At 50.3% G+C, this 18,518-nt stretch overlaps 1 protein-coding gene across 2 annotated transcripts; it reads right to left on the bottom strand.

Annotated features, from left to right (window-relative positions):
• Positions 1-2,574: 2,574 nt before the first annotated feature.
• On the bottom strand, positions 2,575-18,198 carry Slc25a38 (solute carrier family 25 member 38). 2 transcript variants are annotated; one of them, XM_052724366.1, is made up of 7 exons: positions 17,825-18,198; positions 11,718-11,839; positions 10,352-10,436; positions 7,378-7,557; positions 6,967-7,141; positions 4,419-4,590; positions 2,575-3,322 (listed from the first exon to the last, which is right to left on the bottom strand). In XM_052724366.1, the coding sequence occupies exons 1-7, from the start codon at positions 17,951-17,953 to the stop codon at positions 3,199-3,201; spliced, it is 987 nt and encodes a 328-aa protein (XP_052580326.1). In that variant the 5' UTR covers positions 17,954-18,198; the 3' UTR covers positions 2,575-3,198. The 2 variants fall into 2 exon arrangements, with proteins under 2 accessions (XP_052580326.1, XP_052580335.1); XM_052724375.1 differs by having other exon boundaries at positions 4,424-4,590; positions 17,825-18,196.
• Between the last annotated feature and the right edge of the window lie 320 nt (positions 18,199-18,518).

The raw sequence follows: 18,518 nt of genomic DNA, 5'->3' as shown, positions 1-18,518 counted from the left end.
AAATACGTCCCATAGTACAAAAGCATTGGAACCTCATAACTACAAATATAGAACTGACACCTATGTAGAAAGATGGCTGTAAAAATAAAAACTAGACTGTCAGTAAAACAAAATGCATTTACTAACCCCTCACAACCAGCTGTGGAGGGGCCCCAAAACAGCTTGACCACACAGCAGCCATGACAGGCTTAGGGGCCTAGGCACAGCTTCTGTGACAGGCTTACTGGCAGGTAACACCCAGATCCAGGAAAAGCATACCACCCAGGGATCCACCCAGGGGTGAGGAAGGATCTAACATATCCCCCCCCCCCGCCCCCCCCCGCCCCCCCCCCCCCCCCCCCCCCCCCCCCCCCCCCCGCGCATTAGATAAGGTGGCCAGATGTCCTTGAGTCTAGCACACACCTCTTTTTTGTTTTACAAATACCCCTAGACAACTGTCAACCAATCAGGGTCCTGAACTCTGGAAATTCCCTCACTCCAACCTCTGCTATGATAAAAACCCCACCTCACCTGAGCTCGGGGCTCTCTGCTTTGTCGGAACCAAGCTCCAGAACTTGAAATAAAGGTTCTTTGCTTTTACGTGCAGGACTCGGTCTCCATGGTGGTCTTTTGCCTAGGGCATGTGCAGTCTTCCTCTCCCCACTTCTTTGACAAGGCCTGGGTCATCTGTGTCAGAGCTTTTTTTTTTTAAGGTTTATTTATTATGTACACAATGTCCTGCCTGCATGGATGCCTACACTCCAGAAGAGGACGCCAGATCTCATCATAAGTGGTTGCTGGGAATTGAACTCAGGACCTCTGGAAGAACAGCCAATGTTCTTAACCTCTAAGCTGTCTCTCCAACCCTGTGTCAGAGCTTTTTAAACACTGGAGCACATACCCACCTACCCCTCTGCTCCTTGTAGAAAGTAATGGCTCCTTCCTAAACTTGAGACCACCACAAAAAAAAAAAAAAAAAAAAAAAAAAAAAAAGATGGGCACCCAGTAGATATGACAAAGTGTTGAAGGGTATGTGGAGAGACTGGATGACTGGTCATCCATTCACATCTTTTATGCTGTTTGTACTGCTGAGTGGTAGAGTGCTTGCCTCACCTCACAAGGTCCGAGAACTTCAGAGGAAAATCGGCTCTGGCCTGAGTATGGTGGTACACCCCTGTTTAATTCACACTTTGGAGGCGGGGGCAAGAGGATCGTGAGTTTGAAGGTGTATTAATACCCTATCTCAAAAAAAAAACAAAACCAAAAAACAAAACTAAAACTAAAAAGAACAAAGTATTGAACTTCCACATCAGGAATGTACCTCAAAATATTTTGATGAGTAAAAGAATACAGAATGTTCTAGAATCTATTAAATGAATGTGTTCAGAAAGACAAAATTACAGAAAATGAGTTGTGGGCTGGGAATGAGGATTAAGAGATCTTACAAAGGGATGTTCTAAAACTGATGTGGGGTCACGGCTGCACTTTTTGGACAGGGTCTCACAGGGGTGACTGAGTTTCCTATGACAGGTGTACTGGGGATCGAACCCAGGACCTTGCATGTATTAGCACTCCACTCAGCCATACATCAAGCTCCAAACCACTGGCCTGTGTACTTCACACAGGTACATTGTGTAGTGTGTAAACTGAAGCTGCCTTTGTTTTTTCCTTTGGTTTTCTGGGACAGGGTTTCTCTGTGTAGCCCTGGATGTCCTGGAACTCACTCTGTAGACCAGGCCGGCCTCGAACTCAGAGATCTGCCTACTCTGCCTCCTGAATGCTGGGATCAAAGGTGTGCACCACCATACCCATCTCTAAAGCTGCTTTTTAAAAATTAAGTTTTAAGGACTTATATGACAGGTCAAAACTTAAGTCACCTCAAAATTCCTCTGCTATCCTCAGGGAGTAAGACATACTATTTAGATTTACCAAGAAGTACGTTTTCCTTTCCTTTCTTTCTTTCTTTCTTTCTTTCTTTCTTTCTTTCTTTCTTCCTTCCTTCCTTCCTTCTTTTTTCTTTCTTTCTTTCTTTCTTTCTTTCTTTCTTTCTTCTTTCTTTCTTTCTTTCTTTCTTCTTTCTTTCTAAATAAAGACAGGCTGATTATGCAGCCCTGGCTAACCTGGAACTCTCAGACAGCCACCTGCTCTCGCTCTCAAGTGCTGGGATTAATGGCATGCTTCTCCTCAATCTGCTATGCTTATTTTTGTTTTTCTGTTTTTCAAACAGATCTCAATCTAAGGTCTTTACTTTTTCCATCTGAACTTTATGGAAAATGTGAGAATAACACAGATTAAAACAGTACAGTTGGGGGTAGTAGTGGTGCACACCTTTAATCCCAACACTTGGGAGGCAGAGGCAGGCGGATCTCTAAGTTCAAGTCCAGCCTGGTCTACAGAGTGAGTTACAAGACAGCCAGGGCTACACAGAGAAACCCTGTCTCAAAAAACAAACCAAACCAAACAATAAAACAGTACATTTGAAGCCTAGGAAGTGATTGTGTCCATTCTCTGGGGCCTACAGGAGGTTCCCCAGGAGCAAAATTAATTCTATCTTATTTTGGGAGTGTTTTTTTGTTTTTATCGCCTCAAACAGTATCCAGCCTGTTGATGTCTTTATTTAAAAAAATTACATTTATTTCCTTATTGGGTATGGGTGCTTGCACAGTGCACGTGAGGGAGTCAGAGGACATCTTGCAGGAGTTGGTTCTCCTCCTCCATGGGTCCGGGGATCCAATGCAGGCAAGCACCATAACTCTCTGAACCACCTCACCGCTTCACGACAGCTCCCGTTAGGTCCAGTCCTCCCTAACTTGAGACTCCTGCCTTCAGACACAGCAGGAGGCCCGCAGCTTCTCTACTGTGGGATTCCGTGCTCACCAGCATATCTAAGATGCCCTATGACGTAGGTAGGTGGCTGAAACAGAGCATTCTGGCAGAGGTCTCTCTAGAAATGCCTCTCAAGTAGCCTTGTGGGGCAACCAAGCTCGACTCCCAGCTCCCTGTGTGTATTGGCTGGGAGTGTGTCTGGAGCTGTGGCGACTCCACTTCGGAGGCTCTGGGGGCTCCACACTCCTCCAGTCTTTGAATGGGGGCTAAAGGCAACAGCATTTATGCCTGGTTCCTCAGACGGCGCTTCACCTGACTCCAGGACAGCAAGCTGCAGCGGCCCATGGCAGGAACCAGGCAAGACAGCAGATCTTCCTTCCCGGCCCTCTCTTGTCAGGACTTGAGGCCCATCCTGGCCATCATTTCTTCATAGACAGTCCATGCCATGGCAGCCATCAGAGTTCTACGGAGGGGCCCGGGGAACCCCGCCTTGAAAGAAGCCACGCAGCCCATGGTCCTGTGATGAAAACCAGTGTCAAAACTTCAAAAGCCAAGTTCACCGCAGCTACTTAATCACCTGGCGGTTTGCTCTCCATTTTAGAATCTTAGTTTTCAACTGTGCGCCAAACCTGTGGATTATGGCCCCACGGGGATAACCAATGACCCTCCAGTTTTCCTGTAACTGTGGAGGGGCCACGTCTTTAGATCTGCACCACCTAGGGACACTTCTTAGTTTAAAAAGGACATTTAGAACCTAGAGCGGTGGTGCAATGCCTTTAACCCCGCCACTCTGGAGACAGAGGCAGGTGGATCTCTTGAGTTCCAGGTCAGCCTGGTCTACATAACAAGTTCCAGAACATTCAGGAGCTGAGAGCACTTGCTGTTCTTCCAGAGTTTGCTCTGCAGCACCCATATGGCAGCTCACAATCGTCTCTTAACTCCAGCAACCAGGGGGACGAAGTGCCCCTTCCAGCTTCCATAAGCACACACCACTAACATGTACACACATACACATAAATAAAATTGAAGGGATTTTTAAAAGAACATCACGAGATTCTTCTGGGGTGCCAGAGATTGGAACCAGACCCAGGCAGGGGGTTTAAAAGCTCTCTATACTGGGAACTCCCTTATGCAGGGTTGGTGTGTGCATTTGGTTTGTGTGCATATGGTTCTGTTTACGTTGTTCTGGTTTGTTTGCTTGCTTTGAAATGGGACACTCACTACTGCAGCCCAGACAACACTGGCTTCAAACTCATGACCCTCCTTCCACAGACCTCAGAACTAGGGTGACAGGTGTCCACCACTATGCTCAGCCAGCTGCACCATTTATACACGGCAAAGAAGTGCCAAGCAGCATAGGAAATACAGACTAGGGCTGCTTGCCAAGCCAGGGATCTGGATCAGGCGGTCAGAACTGGCGATACCATTGGAAGCTGGTAGATATAACGTCCTCTACAAGAGCAGCATGCACTCCTAACTGCTGAGCCATCTCTGCGGCCCCTGGGAACACACAATTCTAACGCTCCCCAGGGTTGCTAGCACACTGGAGGAGTGTGTGCTGCTGCTCTACAGACATCCCTGACCACGAGAGCAGCACACACTTTGCAGCTTACCTTACCTTGAAGATGAGGGTGGCCGCTTGGCCAATCCACTGAGACTTCACTGGGGAGAGCTGCATATGAGTTTTGATCACGTCTGCAGGTTGGGTCACCAGCGAAGCCAGAATGCCAGCAAACACCCCACAGCTGAAATTAACCAGGGGCATCAGAGCAGCAGCCAACTGATCTGAAACAGCAAGGGCAGCGTGAGGTTACAAAACTCACATTCTCAGACAGATGGTGGAGAGGCAGGGTTAACCAGTGTGCTCAGGGCCAGGCCTGACCAGGGTCCTGGGATGTGTCTGGATGATGGTGTCACGGAAAACGCATTATTCAGTATAATGATTTAAAACAATTAATATGTTAATTATATCTGACAGTTAATTAAAAATATCTGACAGCTCTGCAGCACCTGACTGGACAGTGTAAATGTGGACACCCTCTGACTGGACAGTGCAGGTTGTGGACGCCCTCTGACTGGACAGTGCAGGTGTGGACGCCCTCTGACTGGACAGTGCAGGTGTGGACGCCCTCTGACTGGACAGTGCAGGTGTGGACACCCTCTGACTGGACAGTGCAGGTGTGGACACTCTCACCTTTTTACTAGCTCTAGGTAGGAAAACTTGAGTTTTTATTCATCAAGGACACTGTTGGCTTTAAAGATTCAATATACACCAGATGGTGGTGGCGCATGCCTTTAATCTCAGCACTTGGGAGAAAAAGGCAGACAGATCTTCTGTGAGTTCAAAGCTAGCCTGGTCTACAAAGCAATTTCCAGGACAGCCAGCATTGTTACACTGAGAAACCCTGTATCAAAAAACTAAAAAATAAAAGATTCAATACACATTTCCAAAATTAAAAAATTACTTCATTAATTCCAATTTTTAAGGATTTATGGACATGAATTTTATTAATTTTATTTATTTATTTATTTATTTATTTATTTTGGTTTTTCGAGAAAGGGTTTCTCTGTATAGCTTTGCACCTTTCCTGGAACTCACTCTGTAGCCCAGGTTGGCCTTGAACTCACAGAGATCTGCCTGCCTCTGCCTCCCGAGTGCTGGGATCAAAGGCGTGTGCCACCACTGCCAGGAAATTTCATTTTTTAATTAATGCATATTCATTGTACACGACAGGTCAAGCTTGGTGATTCCTATATTAATCCTAGTGCTCTGGAGGTGGAGGTGAGCTGATCTCTAGGAGTCTGAGGCCAGTCTGGTTTACAATAGTTGAGTTCTAGGCCAACCAGGGATACATAATAAGGCCTGGTTTCAAAATGAAAATAAAATACCACTTCTACATTTCCTTATTGTCTTACATTTCTATTGCAAAAGAAGGCTGTGACCTGCAGGGTCACACCTGGCCCCACGTAGGAAGGAGGAAGGAGCCATTCCCCCAAACACGACAATTGCAGCTATCAGTCACCAGGGTGGTATTCCATTCCCACTTCCCCAATTATTCCGACAGCTTGTTGAGTTCAGGCTCACTCTGCAGAAGGGGTTTCAAGCAACTCTGCTCTGCTCTGTCAGCATTTACCACCCACAGACTTGGCTCACGGGTGGCCCACAAGCTTGCTGGGGGTGGGTCTGCACAAGCACCTCAAGTTTGCAGTTCTAGCCCCCGCCCATCTGGAGGGCTCAGCAGAACAGCAGCAGGGACACGGCAGGGGGAGTAAAAACTTTTCCTCAAATCCCCAACCAGTCACTGCTCCCCAGCTGGCCTGATGGGGACCACACCAAGAGCTCACCGAAAAACAGACTGGCAGGCTGTACCCCCCAAAGCTTCTGCCCTGGGGTTCCTTGATCATGTCTGGGGCATGCTATTGCAGAACCTTGGCAAAACACACTTTGTTTCTCACCCAGCCTACCCTCTCTCCTTTAGAAGACATCAACTCTATAGGGCCTCCTATCACCCAGCCCCCAAATGGCTCCTGTGGTAGTTTGAATGTTACTGGCCCCCACAAGCTTATTGAGAATGGCACTATTAGGAGGTATGCCTTTGTTGGAGTAGGTATGGCCTTGTTGGAGGAAGTGTGTCACTGTGGGGGTGGGCTCTGAGGTCTCATATATACTCAAGCCACACCCAGTGTCTCAGACCACTTCCTGTTGCCTGTGGGTCAAGATGTAGGACTCTCAGTTCCTTCTCCAGCACCATGTCTGCCCGCACGCCACCACACTGCAGCATGATGATAATGAACTGTAAGCCACCAATGAAATGCTTTCCTTTTTTTTTTTTTTATTTTTATTTTTTTTTTGTTTTTCGAGACAGGGTTTCTCTGTGTAGCTTTGCGCCTTTCCTGGAACTCACTTGGTAGCCCAGGCTGGCCTCAAACTCACAGAGATCCGCCTGCCTCTGCCTCCCGAGTGCTGGGATTAAAGGCGTGCGCCACCACCGCCCGGCGAAATGTTTTCCTTTATAAGAGTTGCTGTGGTCATGGTGTCTCTTCACAGCAATAGAAACCCTAACTAAGACAGCTCCATTCCTAAAACTCCTATGACTACCCCAGAGAAAAGGCAAAAATCCAGTCTCTCAGAGACTCCTCTTGCCCACCACACCCCCTTACCTGTGCCACGGAGCACTGTGGTTTTGGTCTGGCTGTAAAACATCAGGTAGAGTCCTGAAAAGGGCGCATCGCGGAGGAGAGTTGCTGTCAGGCCCCTGAAGAGGCCTCGGTGGCCTTCGCTGCAATAGATGCTCCTCAGGGCTGCGTAGATGCTCTCGTAGCTGTAAGTCCCACTCTACAAAAGGAGGGCACATCTAGTGACTGGCACAGACTGGCATCCGAGCAGTGGCCCAAGCAGAATTCAGGTTACATGCCATCACCAAGGAACCAGGCTCTAGTTCACACATGGCTTGCCCTGTCTACAAAACTGAGTTATCTGAGCACGTTTTACCCTGAGTCTGACTACACTCCTGGGGTTGGCACACGTGCTCACTACCCGGAACCCGAAGGTTCTAAAACTGTTAGACTTACCTCGTAGCGCGTCTTGATCACCGTGATGGGTGACATGCAGACTCCTGCGACAGAGCGTGAGCCCATGCCCAGGATGACCGACTCCAGGGCGGTTGGAGGATGGCCTCGAAAGAAATACTGCTTCAGAGAGTACAGAGTGCCAAAGTAGATTCCGACACCAGGGACACACCTCACGATGGACTGTAGGGAAAGGCAGAGAGAGGAAGGATGAAACCAAAGACTCAAACCTACAGGATGCCTGCTGGAAGGTGATCCCTAGGAGACCCCAGGGTGATCCACATGCAAGCTGCTTGTTTAAGGTGTGAAGGGAGCACCAATGGGAGGAGGGGCAGAGACAGGAAGGCATCAGTCAGTACGGAGTATATCAAAGCAGTTCCAGCTGTGATTAAGTTAGTCCCCCTCTGCAAGCTCCAGCAACCAGTGAACACCCCACCCCTGTGATCTTTCTGCTGAAGGGGCAAGGGGTGTAGTTAAACATCACTTTCCATCTTTCAGTGGCTGAAGGCTGCTGTGGGTGGAGGGTGGGAACCAAGGCTTGGTACTTCCAGCAAGGTGGGTCCTTGGGGCCAGAAAAAGCCTTTGGGCAAAGAAATAAAGGTGTGGCCATCCCAGCGAGCTTTCACGGTGGTGGGGAAGGTGAGGCTGCGCTGACAGCCAGTGGGATGCCAGCTACGGAGCTGGGGCTGTGCTGACAGTCATGAGTGCAGACATTAGTGACCGTACAGGAGACGGGGGAAGCGAGCGGCCCCTCACATCTGTTGGGAAGGGGGTAGCCAAAACAGTGGACGGCACTGAGTCCTATGCACACTGTTCAAATCCAGGTAACAGAGCTTCATTTATAAACAAAGCATAGTAACAAAATCTGGATGACTGCAGCTTCCCTTCCCTTACACCCCACTGGCCTGCTCCCCCTCTTCTTGTGATATTTAGAGCCAGCGAAACACCTGGGGGAGGAGATAAGGCAAGGTGATCGACAGAGGCACTGGGGGAGGTCAGGCTCCTACTGACCTGATGACCTGTCACAGGGGACCATGTTGATCATCCATGATGATCCCCATGGCTGAGGAGCAGGAGATGCTGACAGCCAGGACATCCTGACAGAGGAAAAGCTGATTTATTTGTGAAACTGTTCAGAAGAACTGAGACCAGGAGTTCAACTCCTCAGAGCCTCTGCAGGAGTCGCAGCTCTGCAGGGCACTCAACGACGATCTGACCCCATGGTTTAGTCCTTTAACGTGCAACCTAAAACACTTCAGCAAATTTTGGTAACATTCACATTTCTTCTTCTCTTCTGATATGTGACTCACAAGGTCTTCCCATGCCTTGCTTGTTTTAGTTTTTGTTTTCAGACTGGGTCTCACTATATAGCCTTGGCTGGCTGCTAATTCACAGAGATTCCCCTGCCTCTGCTTCCTGAGTGCTGGGATTATGTCCAGCAGTTACCTTTTTAAAAAAATTGTTTATTTTTGTTTATGTGTATAGATGTGTGTCTGTATATGGGTTTGTACATGTATATGAGAGAATGCAGAGTCCAGAAAAGGACCATAGATCCCTTGGACCTGCCTGGAATTATAGGCGGTTGTGAGCTGCCTGATATGGGCGCTGAGATGGAACCCAGGTTTAAACACACGGTTTGTTTGCTCAATGTAGGCTCTTAACCACTGAGCCATCCTCCAGTCCATTAGCACGCCAAATCTGTTCTCTCACTCCCTGTCAGGCTTGGCCACATCTCATACTCAGCTGTACCCGCTCTGTTGTGGACGCAGGTCCCACTTGCTGGCACCTCAGAGCCTCACTGCTTCACATCTGGCCCCTTGCTCAGTTTCCTTTATCCAGTCACGTCAGCATGCCAGAATGTGGCAGCCGCTTCAGACACATGGACAGCTTGTTCCTGCCCAAGGCTGCTTCCAAATGCAGGTGACTGTATCCCCGCCTTGTGCTGAGTGGCTTGTGGTCACTCATTGCAGGGGATCTCTTGCTGAAGTCTTCAAGCGGGCTCCCTGTCCTCTGGTGCAACACACTGCCATCAGTTAGACCATATTTTCTGTTCCTGTCTCCACCCACAGATGCAGCGCACTGTCCACCTTAGCCTAGCACTTTCCACACGCCATGGCTATGATCACACGGGGCTGTTAACTTCTGCAATCTGAACTATGACAACAAAAACAGCCTGGATTTCTTCCTCCTTCTCCACCACTTCATGGACACAGCGCTCCTTCCTACCACAGTGTTTTTTCTTTTCTTCTTCCACCTTTCCCCGCCCCCAAAGCCCTGTACGGCTTCCCTTCGGCAGGTCCCACTGTCAGTGCCAGGGTGTGCTGAGGACATCAGTAAGTAAGATACGGGTAACCTCACGGTTCCCCAGCAGGTGAGCTGATAACCTGCCAGCTACTGAGTGATTGACAGGTGAGTGGTGAGCACAGCTCCGAGAGTGAGTAATGCCTCACACTCAGAACAATGCACCATTGAAATCCTATGTGTTGTTCATCTACAGAACTTTCTATTTAATGTTCTGGAGCAGGGCTGACTGCAGGGAACTAAAACCAGAGATTATGGTTTGAGAGGAAACGTCCCTCACAAACCATGTGATTAAACACCTTGTCATCAGATGGTGGTGCTGTTTTGAGAGGCTGCAAAATGTCAGAAGTAGGAGGCATGACAGCTGGGAGGCATGTCCTGGCCCCGCCTTCTTCCAGCTAGGCTCCTTGCTTCCTGATTTGCTGAGATGTGACTAGCTGCCTCATGCCCCTCCCACAAGGCTGTGGAAAGCTATTCCAGCTCCCATGCCTTTCCCACCAAGATGGACTCCGTCCCCACACAAACCCAGACAAGCGTCTCCTCTCTTGAGCTGCTTCTGTCAGGGATTTGGTCACAGCAATGAAAAGTAACTAATACACACAGACTGGGGAGGAGCCAAATAGTCTAAGCAACAACCGGTGAGGTGGAGGAGAATCCGGACCAAAAGGCAGCTTACAGGAGACATCCCTTTCCAGAGGCCCAGAGGGCTTTCCGTGCGGACCACCTTCAAGAACACCGCCAACATCCCAACACGCTTGGAACTGAAGGAGACAACATGGACAGGGAAAGAAAACAAATGTCAGACGGCACCCTCACAGCGGAGTTCCCACCGAAGACTGTCTACAACACAGGGCTCTCCATACTGCATCTTAGAATTGCTCTTTTAAAAATCTATTATGTATCGTGTGTGTGTGCGTGTGTGCGTGTGTGTGTGCGTGTGCGTGCGTGTGCGTGTGTGTGTGTGTGGCGTGTGCGTGTGCGTGTGTGTGTGCGTGTGTGTGTGTGCGTGTGCGTGCGTGTGTGTGCGTGCGTGTGTGTGCGTGTGTGCGTGTGTGTGTGTGCGTGTGTGTGTGCGTGTGCGTGTGTGTGTGCGTGTGTGCGTGTGTGTGTGCGTGTGCGTGCGTGTGTGTGCGTGTGTGTGTGCGTGCGTGTGCGTGCGTGTGCGTGTGTGTGCGTGTGCGTGTGTGTGCGTGTGTGTGTGCCTGTGTGTGTGCGTGTGCGTGCGTGTGTGTGTGTGCCTGTGTGTGTGTGTGTGCCTGTGTGCGCGTGTGTGTGTGTGTGTGCGTGTGTGTGTGTGTGCGTGTGTGTGTGTGTGTGCGTGTGTGTGTGTGTGTGTGTGTGTGTGCACATGCACACGTGTGGAAGTCAGAGGACAACTTGCAGGAATCAGTTCTCTCCTCCCAAGTCGGTCCTAGGGATCAACTCGGGTCGTCAGGCACCAGGCACCTTCACCAGCTGACCCGTCTCACCAGACCCAGAATTCTTGACTGCCGTGCATTCATGGTTTGGCACATACGCATATTTACTTGTCTATTCACACCACAAGCAATGGGATAAACTCCACTTTACATACACATTGTGTAGTTCCCATAGTGCTGAGAGACACAAACTCATTCAAAATGGATGGTATTTCAAAAACAACAACAACCCAGGACCAGGTAGCACAGTCATAATGTCACAAGCTAGCACGGGAGCAATGCAAATGTTACTGAAGAAGGTCCTCTGGTGCTCTTCAAAAGGACCCCAATTTATCAAATTATAATGTGTAGGTATAGAAAAACTGTGTTAGCTTTTTTTCTTCAGAAAACAGTATCCACAAAGCACATGACCCAGCACTCAGGAAGCTGAGACAGGAGGATTGCAAAGATCAAGGTCAGTGTAGGATACACAGCAAGACTCTTGTCTGAAGCAAACACAAGAACAGAAAGGACTTCCAGTCTGGCTTGTGTTTCTCTAACGTCATAAAGTTGATGTAACTTGGAAGGCTAGTCCTGTGTCTGAGAAGTTGCTAAACCCGGCCATGAGGCAGGGCAACAGCCTACCGTAGGTCTGAGGGCTGGAGGGTCTGCAGACGGGTTTTGAGGAGATCCAGAGGCTGGAAGAGGAGGGTGGAGCAGGTCCCACTGATGGAGCCGCAGAGGAAAGCCTTGATCACCGGATGTAACTGCAAGAGACAGTGGCGTCGGCAGGCTTACCCACCAAGCCCAGCTCCTTTCCCCACTTTCCCATGCTTTCCCGAGGACCTTCAGGACCTTCAGGACCTTGAGGACCTGTCACAACCCCATCCCAGCCTACTTCTAGCTGGGCTCTCTGCTTCCTGATTTGCTGAGCTGTGACCACGTGCCTCATGCCCCTCCCACAACGCTGTTGGGAGCTACTCCAATTGCCACGCCTTTCCCACCAACACCGGGAAAGTAAAGTCTACAGCCAGTACTGAAATGTGCACAGCAAAAGGGACCTCTCTGCTCTCACTATTTCCTGCTCTAATGTTGGCTCCACTCGGCAACACGTCCATTTTCATGGCACGCTTCCCTATCTGTCCTCATGCTGTCTGGATCGTAGGAGCTGCAGGTATTTATAGGAACAAGTCCAAACCCACGAGAGCATAAGCTTGGCCACTATGTATAGCTTCCAGTACTCCATTAAAACTCTGCCTTTCAAGCAAGGGCGGTAGTGGCACACACCTTTGACCCCAGCACCTGGGAGGAGGGGCAGGTGAGCTTGAGACCAGCCTGGCCTACGGAAGGAGATCCAGGACAGCCAGGGATACACAGAGAAACCCTGCCTCGGAAAAACCAGCAAAAACAAAAACAAACAAACAAACAAAACCTTCTGCCCTTCTTCTACCCACCATCTCACGGGACCCAAGCAGACCACACTGTGCAGAGCAGTCCTTCTGGCCTTCGGGCCTTCCCTCAAGCCCTGCACTGCCACGCAGGCTTATCTTCTGGCTCTACTCCTTTCGGACACTGAAGTACCTCCCTCAGGCACACCCCAGGAGTGCACCCCCACTTCAGGGTACTGGGTTTCCATGACAGCGTCCCCTTTCTGGAATGCATCGGAATCACCAATGACAACGAACAGACACTTCACAACTCTCTCTCCTCCAAACAAGACGCTTGGCAGAGCCCATCTGGAGACTCCTGTTCCCCCATTTAGTGGCACCTGTACTCCCCACCCTGGCCGGCTCCCGAGATCAGACAAGATTAGGCGCATTCCAGGTGCTGTTGCCATAGACTACTTTTTAAAATAACTGACACACTGTGGCTCTAACGGCTTACTGGAATGACTATGAAGTCTCTGTTACGTCAAATTACCAGGAATCCAAATGTTATCTGAAGCACCCATTTCAGAGAGAAGAGAGCCCACCCTAACTTCCATCCAATACACCTGGAGTTGGTTTCAAGACCACTGGGACTAAAGAAGTTCTGAGAGTTGAATACTGGATGGGACGACAGTCCTGGGGTGCCAGCAGGGCTCTCAGAAGACAGCAGGCAAAACCAGGCGGTGTGTGTACTTCAGCACATCTGTACTGGCAGCCAGTGCCCTCTCTCCAGAAATGCCAACTATTCTGCTAAGCAAAACTCCCCACAAAGCTGCTCCTCAGCCTCACCTGAGCACTTGCAGTGTTGGGGGATTCAACCTCCTCATATACCAGGTCCCTCTCTTCCTTGGACATCTTTTCTCTGCCTGGAAACCTGCTCCAGAGTCTGTTTCCAGTGCCACACTGTGCCTGTCACGCTTCAGGCTTGCCATCTAGTCAGAACTCCTCCGGTACGGTTCCTTCGGACTCACTGGGGCCTGCACATCCCAGGCCTCCTCTTCCGCCCCTGTCCTTAGCTTACTTGAATTCTTAAGTGCATTTGATATCAGCGACCACATCTCTCTCGTACTGGTTCCTTCCACGCCCTCCCCCCCCACCTCACCCCGGCTACAGGTCTCTCCCCTCTACTTGAAGATCAGTGCGGCTGCACCTCTTATCTCCTCAGCCCGAGCCTTTCAAAGCAGCCCCACCCACAACGGGGCTTCACACACACTCCCATTCTGCCCTCACCTCCAGCCACTCTCTGCCATCAGGGTCCCTCCTGCCCATGGGGGCCCACAGGAGTCTCAAACCCAACAGTTCAAACTGGAAAGTTGGGCAACAGTCCCCCCACACCTGCCTCCTCCCCAGTCTCTGGAGACTCGCTCTGCTCTGCCTGCTGCTTCCTGAGTATGTCCTGAGGACTGACCCATCAGTCAGCCCTGTCTGTCCCTCCAACCTAAGCAACAGAGAGGTTCTCCAAAGAATGAGTTTATTCAGGAACGAGCAGGGGTTTGAAAATGTGGTGTGTGGGCCAGGAGAGATCCCATATTCTTGAGCCCCTCTCCTTCCAGCCCCAGCAATGAGCCCCGTCCTGAGCCCCCTCTCCTTCCAGCCCCAGCAATGAGCCCCGTCCTGAGCCCCTCTCCTTCCAGCCCCAGCAATGAGCCCCGTCCTGAGCCCCTTTCCTTCCAGCCCCAGCAATGAGCCCCGTCCTGAGCCCCTCTCCTTCCAGCCCCAGCAATGAGCCCCGTCCTGAGCCCCCTCTCCTTCCAGCCCCAGCAATGAGCCCCGTCCTGAGCCCCCTCTCCTTCCAGCCCCAGCAATGAGCCCCGTCCTGAGCCCCTCTCCTTCCAGCCCCAGAAATGAGCCCCGTCCTGAGCCCCCTCTCCTTCCAGCCCCAGAAATGAGCCCCATCCCCTCATTTCTCTGGCCACTATTCACAGCTCTTCTTCCACTGAGCCAAGCTCTCACATCCCTCAGCCAGCTTCCGTTTCCTTAGTTTCGAGCCTCTCATCTACACACAACCGCTCTATGGGGCTCCACACAAACCCACACTGCCACTGCTCAGATGTCACCTCAGACAACATCTGTAAACCTGAACTTATCTCCCTCCTTTACTCCAACCTGTTGCTCCTTGGCATGCCACATCCAAGTGAACACCCTGCTGTTTGTCCATCCTGGTCTGGGCCTCTCCACACTTGCTCATTCTGCTTCTTCGTCAGCTCTCAACCCATCTTCTGGACCCATCCAGGCTCCAGGGTCCACCTCTCCTTCCCTGCTGATTGCCACAACCTTTCAACCTCAACTCTGACCCCTCAATCTACTTCCTATCCTAAAGCCAGGGTCATCTTTAAACACTGCAGACTGGAGTCTGCAGCCTCAATGAGACGTGTTCTGTTCACGTATAAATTACCAACTCATACAAGCAAACAGGATGGAACAAAGGTTAAACATAATGGTAAATGTACTAGAAACTACTAAACACGACAACTCTGTCAGTAGTACTCATCCAGAGTAAATCAAAAATATGATTCAGGCCGGGCGGTGGTGGCGCACGCCTTTAATCCCAGCACTTGGGAGGCAGAGCCAGGCGGATCTCTGTGAGTTCGAGGCCAGCCTGGGCTACCAAGTGAGTTCCAGGAAAAGGCGCAAAGCTACACAGAGAAACCCTGTCTCGAAAAACCAAAAAAAAAAAAAAAAAAGATTCAGCTGCCCCCTAACTCTCCCAGACAGTGTCACCTACTGCCGCAAAGTCCTCGGCCAGCACACAGGCCCTCCTCACCTCCCTGGCCCATACATTTACCATCCGCTAGTGCTACAAGGTGCTCTCCCCACCTCCCTCTCACCTCTGAACACTCAGACATTATCCCTCCATCTCAGGTCCTGTGTGCTCGCAAAGCCCCAGGTCAGGTCCCGTGTGTCTTCCTGACACCTGGGGCAGCCCCCTGTGGCCATCATTTTATGACACAACCCCGTCTCCTTCACGGTCCTGTCAAGAACTGACATGGAAGCAAGGCAGCCAGAGGAAGAGGCAGGAGAACTCTGAGATTGAGGGGCAGCCTGATCTACATATTGAGATCCAGGACAGTCAGAACTACATAGAGAGACTCTCTCTCAAAAACAAAACAAAACAAGACAAGAACTGGTATTCAGAAAGTGTGCAACATAGACAGATGAATGGTTCTTCCTAACAGGAAACCTGTACTCAGTTCTCCCTTGAGCGGAAACCCACAGGACAAGGTCCAGTGGCCCCTGAATGTCCTATCCCAGAACAGGAGAAAATCACTCCCAGCAAGGTTACTAGAAGGAACAGTAACACAGCTTCTGGGCAGTTCTTCTAGGCTCTGCTTCTCAAAGGCATCGCACCGTTTATCTATCTGTTCCGGGAACTGAACCTAGGGCCTCAGGCATGCTGGACAAGCATGTTATCACTGAGACACTTCCAGCCCTGCACCCACTTTATTTGAAGGCTGCCATTCTTCACCTCCATGCCTGATGGCGGAAACTGCACTTTAAATGTCTTATCTTCACAGCACAGTGACTGAGAACATCACTGGCCCAATAAATACTCACTGAATCAACAAAAAGAGCCAACAGCTTTTGGAGAGGGGGGTGAGGAGGGTTCAAGACCAGGTTTCCCTGTGTATCCCTGGCTGTCCTGGAACTCACTCTGTAGGCCAGGCTGGCCTTGAACTCAGTGATCTGTCTGCCTCTGCCTCCTGGGATTAAAGGCCTGTGCCACCACTACCCAGCCACAATGTCGATTCTAATAGATAAACCAAAAACTAAAAAAAAAAAAAAAAAAAAAAAGCAGGTAACGTAAACAGCACCGTGACTTTTGTGTGTGTACTGCATATCCTTTGAGTGGATTGAGTTTTTTGTGGGTCTACTGCCATACTTGCTTTGAGACAGGATCTCACTATCACACAGATCTGCCTGCCTCTCTACAGGAGCCACTGGGCAGGGTCCTGGGTTTAGTTTTATTTGTTGCTGAGGTGCCTTACCACAGGGCTACACCTCCAATTTTAAGAAAGATTTATTTTAGTAGCTCAACCTTTTTCACGGCTTAAAGAAAGGTGAATATTCCAATTTTCTTTTCTTTCTTTCTTTTATTATTATTATTATTATTTTATTTTATTTTACTTTTTGGTTTTTCGAGACAAGGTTTATTTGTGTGGTTTTGGTGCCTGTCCTGGATCTCACTCTGTAGACCAGGCTGACCTCGAACTCACAGAGATCCGCCTGGCTCTGCCTCCCGAGTGCTGGGATTAAAGGCGTGCGCCAACGCCGCCGCCGCCACCACCACCACCGTTCGGCTGAATATTGCAATTTTCTAAGCGTGAGAACAGACAAAAACAATCAGAAGGGGCTGGAGAACAGTCAAAAGCGAGCAGTGTTCTCCCAGAAGGCCATGGGGTTCCCAACACCCATACCACCCTGTAACTCCAGCTCCAGGGGATCCCAACACCCTTTTGGTCTCCATGGGTACCTGCACTTTTGTGCACATACCCCCACCACACACACATAAATAAAAATAAATAACAACTAAAAGCATAATCAGCAAGTAGGACTACACACAAACACAAGTCGAGTATCATTTCAACAGCCAATCAGTTCCACAATTTCAACCACTCACAACAAAACCACAACCAACAGAATCCCTCCGTCTAATACACAACAGAAGGGGAAAGATGGCAGTCCAGGGAGAAAGGGCATGCAGTTTTGAAAGACATGATCCTGGAGCTGCCACGGTTATCTTTAAAGATTTCCAAAAAGCCACACAGAGGGGAGCACACGCCTTTAGTATCTGCACTCTGGAGACAGAGACAGGCCAATCTCTCCGAGTTCGAGGCCAGGCTGGTCTAAATAGCGAGTTCCAGCCAGGACTGCACAGTGAGACCCTGTCTCAAAAAAGGATAAAAAATGTTAAAGACATCCCAAAAGGACTGTGCGTGGTCCTCCCACTAAGGAGCATCGCCACCCAGGTAGGTCCGCCCCGCCTCCCGACGCACCCCGCCGCCGCCTATGGTTGGCGAGGCCCCGCCCAGGCTGCGGGAGACACCGCCCCGCCCCCGCCCCCGCCAATGGCAGCCCGGCGCCCGGCCGCGCAGCCAATCTGACTGAGGGGGCGTGGCCTCCGCGAGCCGTGGAAGCGGAGGCAGCAGCCGCAGGGAAGCGGGACAAGGGAGGCGGCCTGCACCCGGCGGCCTGAGGGAGGCCCGGGGTGACCCGAAGCGCTCCTACCCATTACCGCTAGAGGGTTCTAGATCTGGAATGTTCTAGAAGCACTGTCCGCCAGCACAGGCAGTTCCCGACCCGGTCCCCCTGTCCCCAGGAGCTCACCATGAGCGTCTCCACCGTGTCCTCTACGTCCTGCGGCGGCAACAGCGCAGAGCGCGCCTTCTCGATCACGGGGGACGCGAGCCCGGCCCCGGCGACTGCGAGGCTCCGCGGCTCCGCGCTCACGCCCATCCCTCCCCGCCAGTCCGCCCGCCGCAGGCAAGCCTCAGTACCCGAGTCTAGAGGGTCTGTGTTTCCGGAGGAGGAGAAAATAGAAGGAACCAGTCAGGAAGATGAGATTCCACTTCCGCTTCCGTTGATGTTGAGCATCATGCGCCGAGTAGCGTTCTGATCGCCACCTGGTGGTTACATGAAGAATTGCAGAGTCCGCAGTTCTTGCCTTCTTGGGGCATTTCGAAACGTGTGACTGGCTGAGTTTTAATTGTATTTAATTTTAATTAAATTATATTTAAGAACTGAAGCAGGTTGTGATGCCTTCTTTTTAGACACGACTTTTTAAAAATAGAATTCACATTTCTCCATTTATTTATTTTTGTTTCTCGAGACAGGGTTTCTCTGTGTAGCCCTGGCTGTCCTGGAACTCACTCTGTAGACCAGGCTGGACTCGAACTTACAGAGATTCACCTGCCTCTACCTCCCGAGTGCTGGGATTAAAGGCGTGTGCCACTACAGCCCAGCTTTTTAAATTTATTTTGTAGATTTCATTTTATTTATTTTATTTTATTTCTGGTTTTTC

This window comes from Peromyscus californicus, unplaced genomic scaffold (assembly GCF_007827085.1).
Source record: "Peromyscus californicus insignis strain IS unplaced genomic scaffold, ASM782708v3 Scaffold_11__1_contigs__length_118956290, whole genome shotgun sequence".
Taxonomy (NCBI): domain Eukaryota; kingdom Metazoa; phylum Chordata; class Mammalia; order Rodentia; family Cricetidae; genus Peromyscus; species Peromyscus californicus.
The sequence above is the reverse complement of the archived record's forward strand: the minus strand, read 5'-3'. Positions and strand labels throughout refer to the sequence as shown.

What these genes read in the sequence shown, in the direction of transcription:
- Slc25a38 (XM_052724366.1), bottom strand. Translation starts at nt 17,953, where the DNA reads ATGGGCGTGAGCGCGGAGCCGCGGAGCCTCGCAGTCGCCGGGGCCGGG. An exon ending in CTCCAGCCCTCAGACCTACG is followed by an intron (nt 10,437 to 11,717) that starts GTAGGCTGTTGC and finishes TGTCTCCTTCAG; the next exon opens with TTCCAAGCGTGTTGGGATGT. An exon ending in TGATCAAGACGCGCTACGAG is followed by an intron (nt 7,142 to 7,377) that starts GTAAGTCTAACA and finishes CTCCTTTTGTAG; the next exon opens with AGTGGGACTTACAGCTACGA.